This window comes from Vollenhovia emeryi, unplaced genomic scaffold (genome assembly GCF_000949405.1).
Source record: "Vollenhovia emeryi isolate VEMERY1.0 unplaced genomic scaffold, V.emery_V1.0 DF939181.1, whole genome shotgun sequence".
Classification (NCBI taxonomy): domain Eukaryota; kingdom Metazoa; phylum Arthropoda; class Insecta; order Hymenoptera; family Formicidae; genus Vollenhovia; species Vollenhovia emeryi.
The window spans coordinates 1,286,464-1,312,463 of NW_011967185.1; the positions used below are offsets into that span (position 1 = coordinate 1,286,464).

General features: G+C 47.9%; 3 protein-coding genes across 4 annotated transcripts in view; all 3 read left to right on the top strand.

Annotated features, from left to right (window-relative positions):
- Positions 1-5,140, top strand: part of LOC105563033 (xaa-Pro dipeptidase) — a 30,749-nt gene extending 25,609 nt beyond the window's left edge. For both annotated transcript variants that reach the window (XM_012014285.1, XM_012014284.1), the window contains exons 4-9: positions 483-544; positions 627-671; positions 3,671-3,940; positions 4,060-4,504; positions 4,609-4,760; positions 4,840-5,140. In XM_012014285.1, the coding sequence (XP_011869675.1) occupies positions 483-544; positions 627-671; positions 3,671-3,940; positions 4,060-4,504; positions 4,609-4,760; positions 4,840-4,873 (1,008 nt within the window). In that variant the 3' untranslated portion in view covers positions 4,874-5,140. The remainder of the gene's footprint in view (positions 1-482; positions 545-626; positions 672-3,670; positions 3,941-4,059; positions 4,505-4,608; positions 4,761-4,839) is intronic.
- Positions 680-3,664, top strand: LOC105563032. Its single transcript, XM_012014283.1, has one exon. It carries the CDS (start codon positions 1,383-1,385, stop codon positions 3,480-3,482), a length of 2,100 nt encoding a protein of 699 aa, XP_011869673.1. The 5' UTR covers positions 680-1,382; the 3' UTR covers positions 3,483-3,664.
- Positions 5,141-10,243: 5,103 nt separating the features above from the next.
- Positions 10,244-26,000, top strand: part of LOC105563035 (C-Maf-inducing protein-like) — a 57,457-nt gene continuing 41,700 nt past the window's right edge. The window contains exon 1 of the mRNA XM_012014290.1: positions 10,244-12,378. Within this exon, the coding sequence (XP_011869680.1) occupies positions 11,041-12,378 (1,338 nt within the window). The 5' untranslated portion in view covers positions 10,244-11,040. The remainder of the gene's footprint in view (positions 12,379-26,000) is intronic.

The window sequence follows — 26,000 nt, forward strand, 5'->3', positions numbered from 1 at the left end:
TTTATGTTTGTGGCAGCCCGTTAACGTGTAATTCAGCAACTTCATTTTGCTTAATTCAACAGCATTTTTTCCTGTGTACATACACTTGAACGTATCATAAAATAGGCCAATCATATTTATTATAGAGAAAGGAATATTTTAATCTTAAATAAAAAATTCTAAAATCTAGAATAAAATAATAGTGTGTATCGTCTTTTGTCAAATATATCGTGGTGCCAACTTGGTGCGTTGTAAACATGGAGGGAAAATTTATTCTAAACGCAAGAATATATAAACTTACATTTATACAAGTTACTCATGTCTCAGTATAGTAAGTCAATCTTTTTTAATTCGATACAGGAGAATAAGAATTATTGATTTTATTTTCATATTGTCTTATTTTTATATTAAATGAGGTTGTGAGAAATATATTTGTCTCGGTAACAGAAATCCTTTCTGAGGGTACGGTTACAATAATCGTTCCTTTTCTTTCCTATGCGCAGCACGGCGAGAACAGCGATAGCGGATTGAAGACGCGCAAAACGCATTTCGATGGCATCGAGAAGTAAGTGTGACGTTGAGAATAACGTTAATAGGAACACGCGGCGTGGACGCAAGTGACTTAACTGCGAATTTTCTTGCCGTAGATTTTCGACCGATAGTGAAATCTTGTATCCGGAAATATGCGAATGGTAAGTACATCAATTTTTTCTTTGTTTAATAATAAATATTGCATCTCTTGCTTTCTCCCAAATGCATCGGAGAGAAGAATGAGACAGCAACAGAGCTCATTTCTACGTGTGGATTAACTTTGATCTCGATTTAACTTGCATTTTCTGTTTTACTCCAGTTGTTAAAATTAGAAAGGGATAAGAAATTAATTTACATTGATAGAAATGGGCATAAAATTATTATAGACGCAAAGATTAGTGTAGGGTACAATGTAATAAATATATTAAAGTAAAAGTCGTATCGGGTTAAAAAATATCGCAGCTTTTGTCAGCTTAGTTTTTTGTTATTCGTATCGACTGCGCCTGAAAGAATCAGTGCCGCCATCGGCTGGTCGGCTCGTGGAATCATACACGTCGCTACAATCGGTACACAACTTTGACAACCTTTTCTATACTGGGTTATGACGTGTAACAGCCGTTTTAAATTTTACATTTAATTTGCCGCATTTAATTTTCAAACGAAAACCAATTAAAGAGAAAAAGTTGCCTCCCCTCCCCACGACGTGGCGCGCAAGCATGAGGAATGAGAAAAGTCTCCGGACGTGTCTCGAAGAAATGGATAAAATACCGAATATCTCGAATACGCGAGGCTTGTAATGTAACGCAGAAAGGTAAAAAGAGGAAGGGCCCATTGGGAAGCGCAATACGTTCTGAGTGCATTTGCAATTGTAGATGATGGCCTCGAGCCGGGGGAATTTTTCTGCGAGAGCGTTCGCGCGACCGTTCGGTTTAATTTCCAAATTGAAAAGGAGATGGTTCGAGACAAACGCGCGCGATCACGGCGGGGCACTGTTAACTCAGACGAGTGTCTTCGCGCAAGAGGGTGCTCGCATACAAGAGGTTCCCCTGATAGTTCGGATCGCCAGCGTCGAAGCTCTTCTCGACACGCGACGGACCGTCGGGTCGTCAGATAAGAATAAAAAATCCGCGATGATTTCTAAGCAGAGTGTACCTTCTATCGGCACGAGCGCGATCAAGGACGTACCCTCGAAACACACCATTAGCATAGAGACCGACGAGGGCACCGCGATACTGTATTGCTCCGATATCGAGAGTCTGAAAAACACGGACGTGGTGCAAGTTCTGGATGCGATAAACTCGGAGAACACGGGTAAGGGCGTTTACTCCTTGCTGGAGAAGAAACTCGCGGACGAGATAAATTGCCGGATAGCGCTCCAAAGTCTGAGGAAGATGATAGAGCTGGAAAGCGGGTGGTACCGATACCGGAGAGCCCCGTCGAGCACTCAGCCGTCCGCGGAGAAAATCAACAGAGACATCATTTTGCAACAGCTCGTAAGTCTGATCGGCAAGAGCCGAGACAGCGAGACGATACTGCAGGGGCTGAAGGCGCTGAAGAGAGACAGATTTAGCCCCCCGACAAACGTTTATAAGGACCGGATGTGCAACGAAGTCACGATCAGAGCCACGGACGGCGAGCTCACCGTGTCGCAGCTAATCAGAGCGGTGAGAATCCTGGCTAATTATGGAAACTCCAAGTACAGAAACTGCGTCGACGCGCTGTGGGTAGGTTTGACGTGCAGGGAACAGGATATTAAACCGGATCTACTGGTTCCGTTATTCAGATCGCTGAAATACTTCCAACGTAGCAGGAGCATGGTGCAGATCATTTTGGAAAAGAAACTGTCGGAGCAGTGGCTCAAGCTGACCGGCTCGCAGATGGCCAGTATACTGAACTGTCTTTACGGGAAAGAATGTTCGAAGGGCTGCTTGTCGAGCGCTAGTAAGTGGGCGAGCGTGAGTGTGACCACTTGCAGCGAGAAGGACCTCGTCAATTTTATTGGCGGTCTACGCGCGAAGAAGTATGTCGATGAAAATGTGGAACAAGCGCTGGCGAGATACGCGACGGCCAAAGGCACCGAGATGAAAGATCCTAATTTAATCGCCTCCATCATGGACTACTGCAAAGACTTGCGAATTCGAAATCCGTACGTTCTCGCCGAATGTGGAAGATACTTCCTGAGACACGGGATGGAAATTCCGCCTACGCTATTGTCCCCCATTCTCGCGCCTTTCGGACTACTCAATCTACAACCTCCGGATCCGACCGAGTTTTGGAAGACGTTCGACGAGGTCATGTCCGTGCGATTCTCAGATCTCAAGCTGAACGACGCTCTAGACATTCTCCTCTCTTGCACGTATCTCGAAAGATATCCCGTTAAGCTTTTGGATAAAGTCTTCGGTTCGTACCTTGTCAACAGGCTGCAAGCTCACAGGGACATGCCTATCGCCAATCGCCTGAAAGACAAATTGAAATTGTTCGACGCAACCATGTCGTTAGAATGCAAAGATTATCGTGGCAGCTCGATTAATCTAGACAGGAACACCAAGTCGTTGAATTTGGACATGAGAATCAGGGGCATTATCAATAAAATACACAAACCACTGGCGCACGTGGTAGGTGACGAGCACAAGTTGAGCAGGAGCGTGGTTCTGGGTAGACTGCCCCTCATCGATTTCTACATTTTGGACCTGCTGATTCACCCGCTTTCAAAGTCGACGCCAGTTTTCAGCTTGAATCTGCATAAAAAGAGAAACGTCAATACCGCGATTCTAATCCATTTGCCCGAGTACTATTGCTGGAATACGCGATTCCTGGTGGGGCCGCAAGTAATGCGAAAACGTCAAGTTAGAAAATTGGGTTTCCGAGTTGCACAGTTAGATTACGCGAGGCTGGCAGAGCTCGTAGATCAGGACGACAAATTGCTATCCTATTTGTCAGAAAGTCTGGACGCCGCCGAAGATGCTTTGTAAATCGTTTTGTGCGTGGTAGACCGTGCATTTCACGGATGGCGCAAATTTTGCGGACAAAACTGCGATGAAACGCGGTCGCAATCGCGCGTTCCTTTAATAAATAATATAAAGCATTGTACCCTAAATGGAATAAACGTTCGCAAAGATATGTATAACTTTTCGTAAGCTCTTCTTTCTGCTTTATACAGCCGGGTAATAAAGTCCCCGGAAGAAATTGAGGTATTGCGATACGTGTGCAAGATAAGTTCGAGTGCGCACGAGGTCATAATGCGCACCATGCGCCCTGAGACCCTAGAGTACCAAGCGGAGGCTTGGTTTTTGCACTATATATACGCCGAAGGAGGGTGCAGGCACGTGTCTTACACATGCATCTGCGGATCCGGACATAATTCCTCGATATTGCACTACGGTCACGCCGGCGCGCCGAACAGTAAGGTGATAAAGGATGGAGATATGTGGTAAGATTTTAGCAGGCGTTAGTCTGCAGCTGAGACATTCGTACGACTCGCTCGCATATTCCATACGTAATATTATGTGTCGCGACGCGTTTGCGTAACACTTGCTCTCTGTCGCGCAGCTTGTTCGACATGGGCGGCAATTATTGCGGATACGCGGCCGACATCACGTGCAGCTTTCCGGCCAACGGGAAATTCACCGAGGATCAAAAACTGATCTACAACGCGGTGCTGAAGGCGCGCGATGCGGTGCTGGCGGCCGCGAAGCCGGGAGTCGTCTGGACGGACATGCATCTTCTGGCGAACAGGGTCATGTTGACGGCGTTGAAGGAAGGTGGACTGCTGGTGGGCGACGTCGAGGATATGATCAAAGCGGGTCTCAACGAAGTCTTCCAGCCCCACGGGCTGGGTCACTTGCTGGGACTGGATGTGCACGACGTCGGCGGATATATACGCGGCATGCCTGACCGCCCGACGGCCCCAGGACTGAGAAAGCTGAGGACCGCGCGAAAATTGCTCGCCGGAATGGTCATCACGGTGGAGCCAGGCTGTTACTTTGTAGACTGCGTAAGTGTAGAGATAATTGCCGAACGATCTTTATACAGACTTAATAGAGCTGGTCTTTTTGGATCTTAATATGCGATTATATTAATATAGTAATTTTGTTACAGCTGCTCGACGCGGCTCTTGCCAATTCGGACCAGTCGAAATTTCTCGTGCGGGAACAGCTGGAGAGGTTCCGTGGTTTCGGTGGCGTCAGGATCGAGGACGACGTCCTCATAACAGAAACCGGAGTGGAAAATTTGACGCATGTTCCTCGCAAGTAAGCGTTTGTCTCGCGCACACTTATTTGCCGTCGATGCTGCCCGAGGCGAATACTATTCTACGATTTTATGTTTCAGAGTTGAAGAAATAGAGGCGGTTATGCGGCATTGATTGGAGAATTTGCACAAGTCGGAGAAAGATGGCGTATTTAAGAACAAAAGAGTGAAGAGTTGAACAAACTATATCCTATAATATTTCAATTAATTGTATAAGTTTCATTATAATAACAAGGTATCATTTCTTGTAATTATACGGATATATATTTTTATATCGATTATCATTTATATACTATATGTATATTATATTATATATAAATATACGGCGAAAAATGTACAGCGAATAAAGAGCGAAAGACTGAGACGCCATACTGTAACATTATATCGTTAAATTGATATTTCTGCGGCTATCGCGCTAGCAAAATTTCTCAAGCCCACGCGCCCGCACGTGTGAGACTTTCACGCTAATGGCTTAGGCTAAGACAGGTAGATTTAAGACCAACGCTAACAGTTATTCCTCGTCCGAGTGACGTCTATTTCGGAGTAGCTTGGCGGCTTCTGAATTGAAAACAGTTTCAACTTGGAGATACGTTAGCCTGCCGATCCGGGGCGGATTAGGTTCAGCTTAATTCGATGCACGTGGATACTTTTTTTACCGCGTGGACCGTGACCTTTCGTGCCCCCGGACTTTTGTCGCGGATCGAAAGTTCGCGCATGCCGGCCGTAGCGAGACGTAAGCGCGTGCGAGCGCCTCGGAGTTGCGTGACCGACATGTGACACGTCGCGATCGAGACGTCATACCAGCCAGCATTTGCGTGTCGTAGCGCGTTGTAGTATCGCATCTTGAATTTCACGGAGTAACATAATATCGAACTATTAACGTCAACGAACGGCGAGCGCCTCTCGTTCGCCGAGGCGCTCTCGCGAGCGTCTCCGATTTCGCGCGACGGGAAAGATAAGTCCGCGCGGTTTTCTCAGATAAACAGTTAACGATCAGGAGGGAGGCCCTGACGTTGGGATACTTAATCGTTCACGAGGGGCGGACATTGTGCTACAATTAGATCGCGTACCTAGGTCTGAAAATATGCCATTGGCTGATCCCTCGTCTACGACGCCGCTCGCGGTATGTTTATTTCTTAAGGGCCAGTTTCACAAACGACCGTTAACTGTTAACCGAAGATTTAGCGACTCCATATTTCTTTCTATATTATTATCTAAGGCTTAAAGTTTGGTAACGCGCCGATACGTCGCTTAACTTTAAGCTTAGTTTAATTCGTTCTTTGTCTTTTTCCAACTGTTACTTTAGAAAGAGACAAACACGAATTAAACCAAGATTAAAGTTTGGTAAAACCAGGCCTAAGACGAGATAGAGACTCGATTGAGCTTCAGTTAGCAATTAACCGACGTTTATAAAACTGACTAAGGTCCGGTTTCACCGACATTGTTTAACTTTAAGCTTAGTTTAATTCGTTCTTTGTCTCTTTCTAACTGTTACTTTAGATGGAGAGAGAAAGAGAGAGAGAGATAAACGTGAATTTAACTAAGATTTCATCAAACGTCGCTTAACTTTAATCTTAGTTTAATTCATTGTTTCTCTTTCTAAAGTTTGATGAAACCGGGCCTAAGGGCCAGTTTCACGAACGTCGGTTAACTGCTAACCAAAGGTTAATTGAATCTCTGTTTCTTCTTAAACAATAAGGTAGCAAAAGATAGGAAGTCGACTGAATTCTGGTTAACAGTTAACCGACGTTTAGTGAAACCGGGCCTAAGGCCTAAGGCTCGGTTTTACCAAACGTCGCTTTAATTTTAGTCGAATTCACGTTTGTCTCTTTCTAAAGTAACAGAAAGAAGCAAGAAACGAATTAAGCTTAAGCGTAAAGTTAAGCGACGATGGTGAAACCAAGCCTAACTAAGCCAAAGTAACAGTTGGGAAAAGACAAAGAACGAAGTAAGCTAAGCTTAAAGTGAAACAACGTCGGTGAAACTGGGCCTTAGACTCCAGCGCGACGCGACCCTGCAACCGGTCCGCTCGCGGGAGAATCGGACTCACCACCAGGTCCGAGGAGCCTGCACGGGGCCGCCGATCAAAGTGTGGCGTGTTCGCGATCGGTTTATAAATACACGTGTCGCGCGAATGTGGAGCGCGGACCACCAACGCTTGACGTCGACCGTCGACGTGGCACGCCAGGTACGGGGGAAGGGGAGGTCAGAGAGAAATCCCGGTGCACGTGCACCGTAAACTCGTCAAGGTGTCAACGGTGCCCGCCGCGACGGTTGCCCTGGCCCGCGCGATCGAAGCGGAAGCGCGCAGACGCGCTCGACACAGCTCGCGTGGACTGCCGAGTTCCTTTTTTTCTTTCTTCCTTGATCCCCCCCCGAGCGTCCCTTCGCTTCGTTCGACGTGATCTGCTCTACTCGTTCTCGAGGCTCTTCTCGAACAACTCGACGACGACAAGAACGAGTAACGAGGCTGCGTCGCGAGGGGGTGGATTTCGGTTTCCGAGATTTCCCGGATAAATCGGGCAGGAGAGCATCGGAAGCTTACGAAAGCTCTGAAAGAGGATACCGAAAGTTCAGATCAGATGCGATTACTATTTAGAAGCAGATTCTCGGACGCGCCGAGAGTCTTTCCCTTCGTCGTCGCTCGGTGCATATCATTTTCTTCTCGAGTGGACCAGATCGCACGCGCAAAGTAGACTTTTTTCCGAAGCGACGGCGCAAAACAGGACCTCCGTCGAGACACGGCTGAAGGAACCACGAGGAGCGTCTCGTCGCGCGGGTTTCATCAGCTTCAACTCGTCGCATTGGCGCGGGGCAACGGGGGGTTCCGGTGGGTTCCGGTGAACCCCCCGCGAATCAACTCGTGGCTTCGCGCCTCCGGCTCGGTGCCGCGGGGCGCCAGACGGAGACGGGTGTGAGCAGAGGAACGCGGCGGGCAGGCGTGAAAGTCGGCGGCTTCCGCAACACGCATGCCTGACGGTTGTCGTCGTCGTCGTCGTCGTCGTCGTCGTCGTCCGCGCCTTCGCGTATCGACGAGTCGCGCGAGTCGCCCGCCGGACGGTGCCCAGCCGAGCCAGTGGCCCCACGACCGCCGGGACGAACCCCTCCGCGCGTCGTGCAGACGACGACGAGGAGGATGCGCAGGGGAGACGGTGGCGGACAGCGACAAGGGAAAACCGGAGGAGGCGCGCCCGCACGCCTCGGCGTCACTCGGGGGGGCAGCGGTCCGCGCGACCCGGGCCCACCACGTGTCACTCGCTCTGACGTAGCGCCTGACGGCGACACGATCCGCGAATAATTCAAGCCGTCGTCGGGGCGGGGGAGGAGGAGGAGGAGGAAGGAAACGCGGACCCGGGGACGGGTAGCAACTAGGCGTCGAGGAAACCACGGCAGGGGAGGGGTCGGAGGCGACCGCGGAAACGGACGGAGGAAGTGCGCGCGAGGTCTCGACGCGCGCGGAAGGACGAAGCGGACGCGGTCTCGCGTCTTCCGTCGCCGCGCGCGCGATAACGCGATCACGCGCGCGAACGCGTCGTCGTCTGTGCGGTGATTTATTTCGGCGCGCGCGGTAATTTCGGGGCTGCGAGAGCGAGCGAGCGAGCGAGCGGAGCGGAGCGGAGCGGGCGCGAGGTGGCGAGGCAGCGCGTATACTCCGGAGGAGGGGATGAACGGACGGCGGTCGCGCGCGCCGCGAGCAAAGGAGAGGCCGACGGGATAGAGCGAGAGTAAAGCCCGCCGCCTGCGTCAGTGATGCACGTCGCGAGGAAACGGCCGCGTTCGCGAGCTGCGGTGGCGGCTCGCTTTTAATAAACCGTCGTCGCCGCGCGACGCGCAAAAGACGAACGACGGAAGTCTCCGCGGGTTCCGGCTCGCGCGGACGCCGCGCCGTTTGACGTTTGTGTGCGCACGTGCGTGCGAGCGCGTGTGCGTGGTGCGCGCGCGCGGGGACGGAGTAAAAGTTACGCGCTCCGATTCCGAAGACGCGACTCTCGAATGTGATCGAGAAAGAGCGAAAGAGAGCCGGCCCGTATCTCTCCGTAGGTAGACGGAGATTAAAATATTAAAATTGATCGTGACGTCGCTGCCTTTATCATTGACGTCCGAGGTTTATCGCTCAGCGATTCGCGAACGAGAGATTGCACGAGCGAGCGTAAAGTCTCCCGATTTACCCCGGCGATGCGGCGGGATCTCGGGTGTCGAGTCGGAGATTGAGTCTCGGCGAGACTCCGCGGGAAACGAGGCTCGGGGGAAGGTCGAACGAGGTCGAGAAAGAGGAGAGAGACGTCGCGGACGATGAAATTTTACTCAATCCGTGACACGCGGAGAGAGAACGAGACACCAAGTGCGCGCTAATCGAGTACGGCGCGATGACAAAGGAGAGGCCTCGTCCTCCCGGATTTCAGCCGCCACGATGGTCCCGCTTGCGAAATTACTGAAGACAACTACCGGCCCCGCGCGCGCTGGCGAGTCTCGTAGAGGCGAGAGGGAGAGAAGCTTGTCGCGGGCGGCGGTATCTGGAATTTACTCTGCTATACACACAGTGGAATAATCCGCGCGACGCAGCTGCGGGGACGAAGAGGTCGGCGGCGATAAGCATCTCGCCGGTGCTATCTAATCGCGGAATCGCCCACCCGCGTCGCGATCCGCGGCGTTTTAATCGGCATCACGGCGGACGCGCGTCACGAGATCAGTCCCGTAAATCCGCTGACGTCGATCGGCGCGGCGTGTCCGCGCGCGTTAACAAACGACGGATTGTTCCAACCCGAGCTCAGCCGGGCCGAGCGACCCGCCGACCGAAGGACAGCGCGATGATGTAACATGTCGCGCACCTTGTGTCCTGCCAAGTGGAGAACAGTGTTCGTCGATCGCGATCGCTCGCTCGCGTCGACCGGAAACGGACGGACGATCGCGGCAACGTTGTCGCGGTAAATTGCCCGACTCCGTGCCGCGCTACGATTCGAGTCCAGCCTGGCGCAGTCCGGGAGGAAGATATTGCAAGACAGAGCGGAGGCGCGTCGTCTTCGCGCGTGCGATCAGACCCGCGACCGGACAGAGGCGTTCGAGACGCGGAGGAGTCGACGTATCCGGCGTGCACCTCGCGCGACACGAGAGACGGAGAGCCGAGCGTCATCCACGGCGGGCGTACGATAATCTCGCGCGAATTCGCGACTAGTCATCGTCGTCATCGATCGACCGCCAGACGCTGCGCGCCGCGACGCCCTCTCCTCTCACCTTGCTCTCTCTCTCTCTCGGTCGGTCGTCCCCACCTGTACCGTCCCTGGCGTCGTGTCAGACATTTACGTATCACGTCGGAAACACACGCCTAGCACGCTCTCTCCTCGTCCCTTTCTCTATCCCCCCCCCCTCCGTTCCCGTCTCTCTCTCTTTCTCTCCGTTCTCCTCGTCTGTCTCCCTGGTCCGTTCTTCCTCCCCCCCCCCTCATCTGCCTTTCTTTCTCCGGATCCGTCGTCCGACTCTTTCGGCGCGCGAGTCGCGGTAGTCCGCGAGAGTGTGGAGTCCTGTTGCCAAAACAGGCGGGCGTGGGTCGCGCGCGTCTCTCCTGCGCCGAACGGTGCACCGCCGGTGGGCTTTGACATCGCCACCGGCGCACGAGGTGTTGTCGCGGTGCCGTAGGTGGGAATCCAGTACGTCGGCGTCTACCGCGGCGTGCGGACCTCGAGGATGTGTCGCGGCGCGTTCCAGCGTGCGCGCAAAAAAACGAGCGACTGAGCCAGGGAACGCGTCGGGGCGAGAAGCCGCGTTTACTCCAGGGAGTCCGCGGGGGTCGTTGCTCGGAGCCGCCGTCCGCCCCCGATTGATCCGCTCCTCTTTCTCTTTCTCTCCCTCTCTCTCTCTTTCTCTCTCTCTCTCTCTCTCTCTCTGTCTCTCTCGCGATGGTGATTAGTGACGGCCGCGCGACGCCAAAGTGATCCCTCGCGTGCGTACTCCCGTCGAGCGATCGGACGACTCGATCCCCTCCGCGGGGAAGGTGGTGCAAGAGTGAATCCTCGACGGCGGAATCCGACGCTCCGTCCCGACACGCGAGACTATCGGTCCACGAGGGCGCGTCTCGGAGGGAAGAAAAACAGATAGCGCGTAAACTTGTCTATCCGGTCGACACGCTCGCGGTGCGCGCGCCTGATGACGGTACGGCCGGAACGGGAAGGCACGAGCTACGGCAGGAATAACGCCTCGCCCCCGTTCCCCGTCTCCACGTCTCCGCGTTATTAACTCGAACTGGAACCGGTCGGGTAGTCTTCCTGGGAGGGTACGAGTCGCGCGATGTTTTGCTTCCAAAGCCCGTTCGCGCGGTCGTCGCGCGGCGTCGTGTCCGCCGCGTCGCTGTCGACGGGCAAGAGCAAGTCCTCGCTGAGCGGCGCGATCCTGTCGCCCACCGGCAGGACGTCCGGCGCGAGCGAGCGCAACCGACGCGGCTCCGAGGCGACCAGCGAGGGCTCCAACTCCTCCATCAGGTACATCGACCAGGAGGCCTCGATGTCCGGCAGCAGCAGCACGGACACTCTGCCGGGTATCCGCGCCGATTACCTCGATCCCGAGCCCCTGTCGCCCGCGGCGGACGCCCTGACCTCGCCGAGCGGCATCACGGTCGTTTTGAACGGCACCGACGAGCGACGGGACGAGAGTCAAAGGGCCTTGCCGTCGCCGAGCAAGAAGTCGAGCAACAACGGCAGCAGTTGGCGCCGCAAGCTCATGCTGCGTCTTCGCTCCAGCGATTCCCCGAGCCTGACGAACGGCGAGACGCGCTCCTCCTCGACGTCTCCCTCGCCCGCGAGCGAGTCGACCGCGGGCTCCTCGTCCTCGTCGAGGAACCCTCGCGCGGACGAGGACCGGCGAGGCGGCAACGCCACGGCGACGACCGTCTCGACGCCGTCGGTGCAAATCGATGTGTCTGGAAGCCCGACGAGGGTGACCGCCGCCGCCGCCGCCTCCGTTGGCGACATACCGTCTCTCGAGAACGGCTTCAGCGAGCCCGAGGAGGAAAACGACGACGAGGAGGACGAGGAGGAGGAGGAGGAGGGGGAGGAAGAGGAGGAAGAGGAGGAGGAGGAGGCTTGTCCGGAGACCGAGACGGAGGAGGGCTCGTCCTTGCCGTCCAGCCCCGCGGCCGCGTCCACCGTCGGCCTGACTTCCTCCACGGCGCCCTATTACGACTTCCTGTCGGTCAACGGTGGCGCGATGCGGCAGGAGACCACCAGCACCAGCTCGCCGCAGCTGTCGTCCGGCGCGAGTTTGCGTTCCAGCGTGGAGTCGCCGCCCGCCGACACCTGCAGCTCCTACGGCGAGGACAGCAGCCCGGGCATGGACTCGCTCAAGCCCGAGGGTCTCGACGCGACCACCGGGTGTCTGCCGGCCGCGAGATCCTGCCCGAATCTGGAGCGGCAGAGCGCCGGTTGCTCGTCGACCAGCGGCTCGTCGAGCCCGAGCCCGAGCCCCGGTCCGGCCGGGCCCCGCTTTAAACCCCTCCAGGAGGGTGACATACAAGTGTGCTATCTCAATCACACCCGGACCCTCGTCAAAAAGATCCTGTCCAGCAAGTTCCTCAGACGCTGGGAGACGCATCATCTCTATCTCAACGACACCTGTATGACCTCCAAGTCGGTGAGTACGGCCCGCTGACGCGAATGCGTCGCTCTATCGCTCGTGGGACGCCAGCTCAAGGGGGTAACCACCAGCTAAAATCAGGGTTGGGAAAGTTACTTTATAAAAGTATCTAGTTACAGCTACAGTTACAAGTCATCGATTCTGAAAAGTAACGCGTTACAGTTACAGCTACTCAACAAATAACGAATTGTTACTTTGCATTTACTTTTTGCAATGAAAATAAAAATATGAAATCTGCATTTAAATTGTAAAGTGTCGATGAAGGCGTTTATGCGCAAATGTAAGGCCTAATGCAATCTGTGGTTTAAAATACATATAAAGTAACTCTTAATGTAACTGAGTTAAGTTACAGTTACAGAGAGAAAGTAACGAAGTTAAGTTAAAGTTACAAAAAAAATGTTATAACTGCAACTGTAACGAGTTACTTTCCAACCTATAGAAATATGTAACGTTGTTAAATCTCAAAGAGCTGTTAGATTTCCTCAAAATCTATTTTTCTTATTTTACTAACAAGTTTGCTTGTACAGGTAATTTCAATTAAGATTGTAGTATTCGGTCACGTGTTTCCTTGCTTCCCACTTTTCCCACTAGTCTAACCGTGGTCTTAACGAAAAGTAATTTTGTATTTATTGTTTATTATTCCACATTTGCGCGCAAAGGTGTATCAATATTTCAACTTGCTGTTGTTCCAACAGCAACTACTTCAGTCTTATTATGAAAAGAATACACGCTTATAGGTGTCAACTATGATATATACAGGGTGTTATGTAATACCCGCCTCACCACTTATTTACGGATAGAGCGGATTAGACTGAGTTGAAAAGTCCTGTAGCATTTTGCAATTTTCGCAATGGTTAACAAGTTATTAATTATTAAAAGTCGCTGTCTTAGCCCGGCCTACCGCCTAATCCAAGCGCGCGGCGTGATCCGGCCGTCCCGCGATTGGCGTTGCTAGGCGCGCGGGGAGTTGTTTATGACACACGGCAACGGTTACGTATAATAATTGGGCGGTAGGCCGGGCTAAGACAGCGATTTTTAATAATTAATAACTCGTAAACTATTTCGAAAATTGCAAAATGGCAGAGGACTTTTCGACTCTGTCTAGTCCGCTCTATCCGCAAATAAGAGGTGAGGCAGGTATTACACAACACCCTGTACATGGATATTCACTAAAAGAAGTAAATTTTTGTAGAAAATAAAAATAAACTCAGAAAATGTTCTAGTTTACTGTTTATTGTCTAAGTGAAGAAACTTGAAAATTGGCACTGTCCCACGATTACATCAAGTGGTTACCCCCTTGCGCCAGCTTGCTCTACGATGGTCGCAAAACGCAAGACGCGAGAAATCGACCGATCGCAGTCAAATGCGAAAAGAACGATCGACTGTCGTTGGCCGAACCTGGTTCAAGTTTCGAAAAATATGTAGCACACCGATCAACTTGCAGTTATTCCGTAAAAGCTGCAAGTTGATTCTCGAATCTAGAACTTGGACCGAGTTCTAGCGTCGTGGACACGGACCTTCGGCGTCTTGCGTCTTGCGTTCATTGTGGATCGAGTTTAACGCGACAGTGAATGTGATTGGTCATTTTCTTAAATCTGACGTCTTAAAGATTGGCTCATTGTAAACGCCGCATTAGCCTCGATCGCCTCGATCTCTTCAGCCCCGCGTTCGAAAAAAAGGAGCATTTAAAAAGAGACCAAAGAAGGTATCGGATTTAGGAAGAGAGATCCTGTAGACTCCACCCGTCAAAGTCGGGACGAAAAATATTCGACGTTCTTGCTCGCAAGTGGAATATCCACCTGTGACAAAATTGTATAAGGCTTCTTCTTCCTCGTCTTATTCTTGGCACCCGGCTCTAACTCAGAGCCGACACGGCCACGTGTCGAACCAATAGTCGTTTGTGTATTACTTAGCTTCTAATAATTGACAAGAAAATTAAGGCCGCACCCAACCGACCTACCGCGTCGAGTTACACGTAAGTGAACAAAGTCAAAAATTTCCCAATTAGATTAGACAAAAACGCCTACGCAGCTCGGCACCCCAAGCGGAACTAAAATTGTATAAGGCAATCGTTTCTTATCCCGAGATTTGAACGCTAGAGAAAAGCCCCCGCGAATCCGCTCGAGGTCTCTATTCTCGGTCGCTCGGGTCGCTTCCGAGCTCGCTACATTACCGCGCGTAGGCGTGCCGGTGAGTTTCCATCTGTGTATCATTATCCGGATTACTGGTTACTATGATAATCTGCGAACGATAATACGATTGCAACTACTCGAGAATAAATCCCGCCGTCTAACTTTGTCTCTCAATGGGATTATCGCGATCGACAAATCGATTTCAGATATACGCACAGTGAATGCAATTAGAAAACTACCGGCCGCGCGGAGAGAGCGGGGCATGAAGAATTCAGTTCTTCTCTCTCGGCTGCGAGGGGGAGAGAGCTCGCGCGCAGGCAGCCGCCTATCTCTCCGATAGCTTCAAGGACGGCGCGAGCGCGGTTTCAACTGTTTATTTTGGAAGTGACAGGCAAGTTTGGAGATGACGAATTTAGCCGGTGTACTATCTCACGTGTCGCGCCGTATCCACTTGAACGTTTCCGCCTCATAATCCGATCTGCTCGGCTGCTTCTCACGCAAAGGACGCGTTTATCGTAGTTCGTTATGTAAACTCGCGCCGGCCGAAGTATTCATACTTCATCATCGCGATTCACAGTGGCTCCTTTGACGCTGGAGTTCCCGTAATTGAGAAGCCGAGCACGCGAAAATAATTTAGCCGCCGCCGCTTTTTTTACATCTCTAATTTAGCAACTACTGCTCTTTACATCTCTATTTTAACTTGGACAAGTAACGTTCTACCGTGTGTTACGTCGCAATATTTTTCCTTCCCTTTCAATGCCGCTAAGTTTATAGTGCTTGTAAATATTTAGTGGTGGAAGCGCCGATCCGCTAATCAATTTCAACAATCGCCAAGTTGTACGACTTATCATTCGTTTCTGAAAAATAGTCTCTTCTCTTCCACTCGCGATGCTCCTAAGCCAGGGTTCGGACAGTTACTTTATAAATGTATCTAGTTACAGTTACAGTTACTCAAAAAGTAACTAATCGTTACTTTACAGTGAACTTTTTGCGATAAAAATAAAAATATCACATTTGCATCGAGGGGGGGAACCACTGAGGGCATTGTGGTGTACAGATTTGCGGCATTACTGGCCATTACTAGGCGTTTTTTGGGCATTAGGCCTTGCTGGGGCATTATAAAGATAAAATAAGATAAAATAAGATAAATAAGATAATAAGATAAAGTAATGCCCACTGGGGCATTAGTGGGCATTGGTATACAAGATTTTGGTCAGCGGTTTTCCCCTCGATTTGAATTGTAGTGTTGATAAAGGCGTTTATGCGCAAAAGCAAGGCTTAATGTGATCTATGGAGGTTTAAAATATGTAAAAGTAACTATTAAAATTTAACTGTTAAATTAGTTACTAGTTATCGAAAAAATGTAACTGAGTTAAGTTACAGTTACAGATCGTCCTAGTAGAAATGAAATCATGCATACCTTATGTATGGTCAGGGCCCGATAGGAAGGAAGTAAGGAATGCCCTAATAAGGAATCTCTGACATGTGCCTGATCTGGTATGCCTGATTCCCTCATAGAATTTGATAAACGTTAACCTGAATATATAGCACTAGTACCACTCACTACCGCTACGTGGCGACCGCGCGTTAGTCTTTCTTGTAAGTAAAAATTATCCCGTATTAGTATAAAAGACGAGCCGATATGATGCAACAGCGAGTTGTCTGGATCATGGATAAACTTCAATAACCTGAATATACTTTCGATGACTATGTAATTTAACACAATTTAAAAATTAATTTAATTAACTGAATTTTTTAATAGGAAGCCTACTGATACCCCCCCCCCCCCCTATTAGAAATTATGAGGCGCAACAAAGGGCAAGTCATGAGGTTTTGATAAGGAAAACCTGATCAGGCAATTTTAATTCTCGACGTTACATTTACGGTCAGGGCCCTGTCAGGGCTGCCTGATGAGTGCCTGACCAGGCATTAAGGCATCCTTATTAGGCCTCTACCAAGACCCTACTAAAATTTCTGCTCAGAGAAGAGAAAGTAACGAAGTTAAGTTAGAGTTACCAAAAAAGTAACTGTAACTGTAATTTTGTTACAAGTAACGAGTTACTTCCCAACCCTGTCCTAAGCGAAGGAGTGTTTACGAATTTGCAAGCGCGGGGGTGTATCGAAAATCGTTAGAGCACATATGCATTATTGTCGGCCGCTCCGAGAGTCCGCTGGTCGTTCTTCCTCGATTTCTCGTTATCAGCGGGTCGGGACAAGCGGCTCGCACGTAACGCACGAAACACACGACGCCGGAGACCGGTCATCTCGGGCAACGACGATTACGCGAGTAATCCCCGCTTCCCCCGTTCGTCCTCGTCCGCGATTCGCATTGTATCAGAATGCAATCTGCATCATCAGGGCATGTGCAATGGCGATTTATGGCACGCTATCGCGCCGATACACACGGCAAGGAGCCACGACGATCGCGACAGCCGGCATCGACGAGCGTAGCGACGAGGGGCTCCTCCTTCTCTCGCCCGGTGGGCGATGTTACGTAATTGCGAATTTTCCGACCGCGCGCGGGCGAAGAAGGAAGGAAAAAGAGGCGGAAGAGAGAAATGTCGGTCGGAGAGGAAAAAAAAGACCCGGCTAAATTCGTTACCTTCGGCTTTCAGTGGGCAATCACGATGTTCGATGCCGATTGCCTGATTACGGAACCGCCGCCGTACACACCTTTCCCCCCCCTCTCTCTCTCTCTCTCCACAACCCCATGCTCCGCGAAATGCAATTTATCGTTTCGCTTTGTAGAAGAGCGTGCTTGAGAACGCGGAGTGGCACTTGATGCACTTCGTCGACGTGATTGATTCTATTTCCGTAGCGATGCATTTGCCCTCCGACAAGATTCCGTCTTGTGCGGTAATTGCGCGACTTTTTTCCTTTTTAAATAAGTTTTATAACGTCCCCTTCGTCGCGCGGGACCGCGATTATCTCATTGACGCACTGAAACAAAATCGCACGGTTCGCCTGTTCCTCCCGCGTCTGTCTCTCTCCTTCTGTTTTTGCGGCGCGATAACAGAAACTATTTGCAAATATGCGCAAAGAGAGGCGCGTGTACGAAACCCCTTCGTACACCTTGCATTCCTCCGATGACATTACTCATTTGGACGTCCTCGCGACCGCCTGCTTCTTCCATCTGAAAGGAAGTTGGACTCGGCGAAATTTATAGCGCTCCCTTTTTCAGAATTTTTCATTAAGCGCTCGGTAGAGGCGAGCAGACTATTCAAACACAGCTCGAATCGAATCGAGCGAGATTCAACGTGAAAAAATCTTTGATTTGCATATTTCGAGTACTCCTCGACGTGCTGTCTCTGCACACGTTTAGAGATACGCATTCCTGCACGGAGAGAATTTTCTCTTAGAACTTATCCTGAAAATCATGTAATCGTGGGACAACTTGTGGCATTTTGAACAATTTTGTGATAGTTTTTTGAAATTTTACCATACATTTTACTAGTATAATATAGTTTTTTACTACACGGAGAGTTTTCTCTTAAAATTTATCACAACTTATGGCACTTTGAATAATTTTGTGACATAAATCAATTTGAAACGTAAAAGCCATTTAGGACCTGGCACAGGTGGAGGTGGCCAATTAAATTACTAAGTGAATCCATATACTGTCTTTTTCCAACCTGTTCTGCGCGCCGTTAAATACCGGATCTATAACACAGGTTTTCGTTAGGTGGAATCATTATCGTCAGTGAATGCACGTGTTATAAAAATCGCTGAACGATTTGATAAATTATTTTAAATGCTATACTTAGCATTCATTACAATAACCCTTCCTCCCCGTACTGAATCGAACCTGGGACCACCCTCAATCCGTGACGGGCGTCTTAGCCAGTTCGACCACTGAGGCTACACGGAGATAGTTTTCTCTTAAAATTTATCACAACTTGTGGCATTTTGAACAATTTTATGATAGTTTTTTTAAATTTGACCATACATTTTACTAGTAATGTAGTCTCTATAAACTACACGGAGGGAATTTTCTCTTAAAACTTTGTTGAAAATCATATAATCGTAGAACAACTTATGGCATTTTAAACATTTTTGTGATAGTTTTTTTGAAATTTTATTATACATTTTACCAGTAATATAGTTTTTACTACACTGAGAGAATTTTCTCTTAAAATTTATCCTGAAAATCATGTAATTGTAAGACAACACGGCATTTCGAAGAATTTTATGAGTTTTTTGAAAATTTTCCATGCATTTTACTAGTAAATGGTAAATTTTCCCAAAATTCTTACGAAGTTCTTCAAAATGTCACGTTGTCCCACGATCACATGACTTTCAGGGTGAATTTTAAGAGAAAATTCTCTCCGTGTAATAAAATGTACAGTAAAACTTGAAATCATTCTCATAAAATCTTCGGGATACCACGTTGTCCCACGATTTTTACAGGGTAAATTTTAAGAGAAAATTCTCTTCGTGTAGATAGAACATTCAGGTATTCCAGTGATACCTAGTTGTCGCAACGACTGATATTAATAACCGTACAAGTAAATAACAATAGCGATAACAATACGGGTGTAATGTGTGACATAATGCATGACACACGTTACGATAACAGGATAGAATGCGATATCGAGAGGAGACGATACTCGCTGTATCGGATATCGGTCATAAAGAGAAAAAAGAAGCTCGCGCCTTGACGACGCGACAAGGACGGTGCTCCTCGCCTCGTCATCGATAAAACCTCACGATCGTTCGGTAACATTCCGCGACAATTCAACCGAGTCGAATTCCTAAATTAATCGCTCTTGAACGCAATCGGTGTTTGCGCGGCAGGCAGGCAGGCAGGCAGGCACTCGGGACGCCACGTGCGCTATTGTTTCTTCTCTTCGTCTTCCGAGAATCGCTGGATTATGTTAATTTGCCGATCATCCCGTTGCTCTCATGCGAATCAATGTTTGATCGGCCGTGCGTCAGCCTCGACTTACGTTAAATTCGGGCGAAATGACGTTGACGGCGAACGGTAGGAGGGAAAGAGAGAATAGAGAGAAGGAAAAGAGAAACACGTGCGCGCTGATTGTCAATTCCACTCGCTATGGTTAATCGAGCGAACCACCGATAAGAGAGTCGCGACTTTTCTGACGCACTCGAACGGCGAAAAGGAACGGTTCGGTATCGGATGCCATTAATATCATCGATGTTACTCGGTACCCTCTCTCGCTCTTTCTCTCCTCGTGCACAGTATTAATATTTAGATAACATCAGATGCGAATTCGCCGATGCCGAAAACATTCCGCGTAAGGTCGAGCCCGCGTTCGTTTCGCGCGCTCATTTACACCAGACGCGTTAAAATTGACGTACAACGTCGCGGCAAAGGCAACACTCTATATATAGAATGCGCATAGTGACGGCGGGTTTATGTTTAAATTTAATTACAACTGCTATTTGTACAAAGTGCTTTTATTTAGCACCGGAGTCACGTCAAGAGCGCAATTAATATGCTACTGCGCGGAATTCCTAATATCGGAGTCTCGGCGAAAATAAGCAGACGTCCCCGATATTTTACGGTGATTTGCATAAGTACGCGGGGCCGCGAATATTTTTAGTTTCTTCCCGCATGATTTCGCCGCGTATATTTGGCCGATTAACTGCTAAATAATTGACGAAAGGATTTTTATACCGGTGCCGTCGTTCTCGGCGCTGAACGCTGATAGCGCGCGATGTAACATTCATTAACGAGATCCCCTGATCTGTTAGCATTGCCGACACGCGGCTCATTAATAAGGCATCAGTAAACCGAGGCATGTTAATCCGACTAACCGGAATTTAGTGCCTATTTGGCGGAGAGTAAAGAGCGATTGCAGGTGTTTCACGGTAAAGGCGGTCAATCTGCTCCTGCGCTGCGCACAGCAAAGTTAAAGATTTAGGGGATTTAACCGTGATTGAGCTGTATCTACAGAGCGCCCGGCAATAAAGAGGATTCGCCTATCCTTTCGTGCTCTTTTTCCGCGATACTTTTCGCGATAAAACCGCACGACACGAAATTGTTTCATTCTTTACCAAGCAATAAAAAATCGCGACAGGAAAAGAGAACACTTCTGTCGCGCGATAGTGGCGTATGCAATTTATAACAATATTATTTCTTCTTATCCCTCCTTCTCTCTTCCGCGTTGTTTCGCGAAATCTCCGCAATTTTTACGCATCGCTTATCTGCCGATTGAGGCTCGCGGCAGAACAACGCAATCTTTTTCTACCTTTTCTTTTCTTCTACTTTGAGAAAAAGAAAGACACCAACCCATTTTGGAGCCTACAATTAGTAAACGAATTATTTGGATGTTCGTAACTTTACTCTGGGAAAATTTTTTACCATTTCTTTGTATAAAGCAACTTAACATTTCGATTAACGCCTCTTAAGTGAAAATTATCTTTGCGTTACTGAATATCGACAGAACGAATTGAGAGAATTAATTAGTGTTAAGTAAAAATCTTGGATCAGATAGAATAGCTAATTGCGATTTTTAGTTGCGCAGGGTAAAATTCGTAAAAGATTGGAGTTACGAACAATCTAATTCGATTACTAATTGTGGGCCCCAAAATGGGTTGCCAACTGTCTGCTTTTTCCCAGAGTAACTAACGTCATTAGAATGTTTCTCCGTCGTGCCGCGGAGAAACAGAAATTTTATTTTTAGCGGAAACGGTACACTAATAGAAAAATATGTAGTATTTGAAACTATAATTGCATAGTAAAATAATTATAGTCAGGAATATCATTTTTATAGTAATTATTATTATAATATTAGTAATAGAGACACAGTGATGCCAACTATTTAAAAAATTTATTATAAAATATAAGCTTTAAACTGTTATTCTGTTAAAACATCCAGATAATGAATGGTAAAATAGTTACTTATTTTTATATAGTAAATGCAATCACAATAGTAAATTTAACATTTCTATCATCCACCTTACTAATCACATGGTAAACAAAAGTAAAGTGGTTCAGAATGTCCTCACTAGAGGGACGCGCGGTACAAGACTTTCTCGTAAGAAGAAAACCGCTTAGGATGTTATAAATACGGATAAGTTTACGCATTCGTTTAAGATTACTTATCTTTTCTTTGAAAGAGGCTTTCTTGTGCTATTCTTTATGAGTGCAAAATGATGTAACCAATGAACATAGTGAACGCAATGTATCTATAATAAACAGCGGGGAATATTACTTCAATATTACACTGTACAGTTTATTACTATTTCGTATGTTTTATCGTACTTTTCACTGTGTTTCAAGTAACTTAATTTTATAGTACGGTTAACTACGCAAAAATATATTTTTAGTTTACCGTAACTATTTCGTATGGTTGTGCTAATTTATGTCACAGTGACAATGATTATAAATTTGTGTTCACTCTGCTATATTTTGCATGTTTAATAAAACTATAAAAATATGTTTGGAGCCAAAATTCACTATAAAATATAGTGAGATTATAGTTACTCCAACCATTTTTTTCTATCAGTGTAGCGCAACGCCGGAGGGGGTAGCAGAAATATTGCAGTTATTGCGTGGGATATTACTCTTATTTAAATGCATATTTTGTCATTATATGCATACACACGCGGTGTATCGCGCGCCCGGTAGGACGCGACACGCCGCGTATTCGATAAATTTAATTCCGCGGAATTTCGCGAGAACAACGACGAGGTTCGCGCGCGCACGCGGCGGAGTTTCGCGGTGTAATCTATACGCGTGTACGCACGACGCGCGCATATGTCGCGCCCGGGCGCGCGCGATATTTTCGTACTAATGCAGCTTTTGTTCGGTAACAAAACGTTCGTTAAACCGGACGTTTAGCGAATAAACCATATGACGCGAAACGTATTTTTAGGAGAGCGACTGCTATTTAGGTCGGCCGCGCGTCCGATAATTCGGCGTCAAGTATCTCGCTTTTGTCTCGCCATTTCCTACGCGGAGCGTATCACGGGAAACTCGCGCGACGTATCCGTTTCTCCTCTGCCTCTTCTTTCCTTTCCCTTTTTTTTCGGTACACGGAGAGAATTTTCTTTTAAAATTTATCCTGAAAATCGCGTAATCGCGGGACAACATGGCATTTTGAAGAACTTTGAGTTTTATTTTAATTTTACCATACATTTTGCTAGTAATTGTACTTTGAGTACATTTTATTAGTAGAATGTATGGTAAAATTTCGAAAAGCTCTCATAAAATTGTTGAAAATGCGATGTTGTCCCACGATTACATAATTTTCAGGGTAAATTTCAAGGGAAAATTCTCGCCGCGTACGCACACCTCGCGATGTTTTTGTAGATATTAATATTACGGAGACACGCGCGACATATTGTTAGAAGTGTTATCGGATAACGTAAACCTCGCCTCGCGCCCTTGTACACCTCATTTCACTCATTTACTTCAATTCGCTAAACCGTGCTGATTCGGACAATTCCAGTTATTGTCGCTTCAATTAACAAATTTTACTACGCACCGCGATGACGTTTCTCGCAAAGCCGTGTTCGCTCGTACTCGTTTCTTGGCCCTGCACCCAGACTTGACGGTGAATTATGTGCGATTTAATTGAAATGGAAAATTACTCAAACGAAATATAATATATATAACGTAATTAAATTGTAATTAATCTAATGTAATTATATTAATATAATGTATTTATATAAGTCGGTAATATAATTAAAATGAAATTATATACGTTCTGTACGTGAAAGCTAACGACGCTGGCGAAATTTTATCGGCGTGCAAACGGCACGCGCTCGTAACGTTATAATTTAGTTCGCGGAAAAACGACGCGCGGGAACGGGAAAAGTCGTTTTCTCCGTCCTGCCGGAAGAGTCGAGTGGACTTGCGGCGAATTACGAGATATTAGTCACACACCGCGCGTGTCACATACGCGTCGATAGCCCGCAATTTTATTCGCGGCAGATAACGCCGGCTATATTCGCGGAAAATCGTGCGCGTCCCGCGCACGCGACGCTTTCGCGAGCGCGAGCGAGCGGCGAAGGACGCTCGTAACGGATTCGCGCTGCGCTGACGCAATTAGTTTCCTCCGTGTTATTGCACGTGGAAATTATCGTCGATTTTTAACGACCGTGCCATTGCTCCGCCACGCTTTTATCGCCCGGCATTGCGACGACGAATCGCAAGTCTCCGCGATTACCTCATTTTTCGGATGAAAATCGCGAATTGACTGAAACGCCCGCGACGAACGTCATTCACGCGTGTTATCTTTCACTCCGTTTCGCTCGGACCTCGAAGGGTAAACCGCTGAGGACATTGTGGTGGGCAGATTGTGGCAGATTACTGGACATTACTAGGCATTTTTTGGGCATTAGTTTGGGCATTAGGCTTTGCTGGGCTTGCTCATTATAAAGATAAAGTAATAGAAAACGAGATAAAATAAAATAAAGTAATGCCCACTGGGCATTAGTAGGCATTGGTGTACACGCACCGGCATAAATGCTGTCCCTATCCTTGTGAGGTGCACGCACACAACTACAGGGACTCTAGTTGTGTGCGTGCACCTCACAAGGATAGGAACAGCATTTATGCCGGTGCGTGTACATGATTTTGATCAGCGGTTTATCCCTTGTATTTTGCCTTTGATATCTCAGCAAGGCTCATTTTTTTAACTTTTTTCACATATATTTACATAGTAAGATAAAATAAGATAAAAAGGAATCCCCACTGGGCATTAGTAGGCATTGGTGTGCATGATTTGGTCTGCGTTTTAACCCTCGTATTTTGCCTTTGATATCTCAACGAGAGGCTCATTAAAAAAATTTTTTTCACATATATTTACACAATAAGATAAAACAAGATAAAATAAGATAAAGTAATGGCCATTGGGCATGTATGTATGTACATGATTTTGATCAGCGGTTTACCTCTCAGCAACCTTTAGCAACTCGTGCAATGTGCGAGGGAATTGTGTCCGGCACGAAAAAGATCGTTCGGACGATCGTGACGCCCTCGAACCTGTTACCGTATAATTGTCGTCCCGAACAGAATTAAACACACGGAAATGTAGCGACGAAAAGCTGCTCGCGTGCCGGAAGGAATGCATTTACAACGCGCTGAACTGTCCTGCGTTTTCATGCGTGAAACAGCGATTGTATCGATAATGCAAAATATAATAATGCGCGAGTCTGTTATTTCTGTAATACGCGCGCGTTGCATATCGCATTACGGAAAATTGGAAATGCTATACGTTGTAATAGAATTCACCCGTGGAATATGAATAACGCGGGGCGGGATTGCGTTAACACGCGGACGCGCGTATTGCGCGTCGTTGAAAACGACGAGAATTACGGCCGCTTCGAACGTCGGCACCGCCGCTGTGCACTTTATTCCGGCCTTTTTCTCTTTCACGAAAAAAAAATGCGCATGTGTAATAACAAGTTTACGTCGGAATGAATAAGCGGTAAACAAAATTGTATTGTGTGACGCACTAGTGTGTCACCTGCGCGACGCTCTGACGCACCTGAGTTCGGTGGAAAGTCGCACGGTGTAATTGAAATGTGGATCGCAATACCCGGGTAGATGGAACGAAGGAACTCGCGCGAGTTCCTGGCACATCAAAGTACCAACCGATATGTATTTGATTGCCCGGATTCACTTTGAAGGAGAGATGCGCTTTGAAGATCGCGAACTTGGGATTAAAACAGTCTCAGTATGAGAGAAATAATGGAAGAGAGAAGCTGGAACGAACACGCAAGTCTTGTGTGTCAGCTCAATACGAGTATATACACTTATATATCAACTTATGTGTATACGGTGAGTACCTGATATATCAACTTATGTGTATACAGTGAGTACCTGATATTTAAACAATTAATAAAATTCATGAGGCTTCGATGTGAAATCACAAATTCGAAGAAATAAAGGACCAAGACAGGATGTTAGTGTCTAAATAATTTTGATACGACTTGACATTTATATAATTGATTTAAACTTATTTAGGTAAGCACTTGAAAGCGAATCGGCTTCCTCAATGCGTAGGAAATAATAAGAGAAAACGATCGCGGCGGGGGCTACATTGTGATTCAATGCGTTATTGCCGTGTTAAATCGAGGCTGTAAACCGCGAAGGCGGCTCCTTTAACCGCTCGGCTTTTGGCATTTACGCGCTCCATTTATTGCCGTGGCATAAACTGAGGATGGGCAGGAAACTCGTAACACGCGATGCCATTAGATATATTATTACGTGACGCAGGAGTGAAGTGTTTCTCGCGACGCAAATACTGCTAATGGCCGACCGGTGTTCGCCGGTGGACGACGGGCGCAATTAACACCATTTCAATTGGGCGCGAGTGAACAACGTAATACAGCGGCCGATACAGCTCGCCGTTCATTACGGCTATCGGATCGTCTTTGCGGGACAAGCGATAGGATTTCTTCGTCTGCGTCGCGGGCGATCGAAGGAATCGTCGAGAGAGAAAGAGGGGGGGGGAGAGAGAGAGAGAGAGAGAGAGAGAGAGAGAGAGAGAGAGAGAGAGAGAGAGAGAGAGA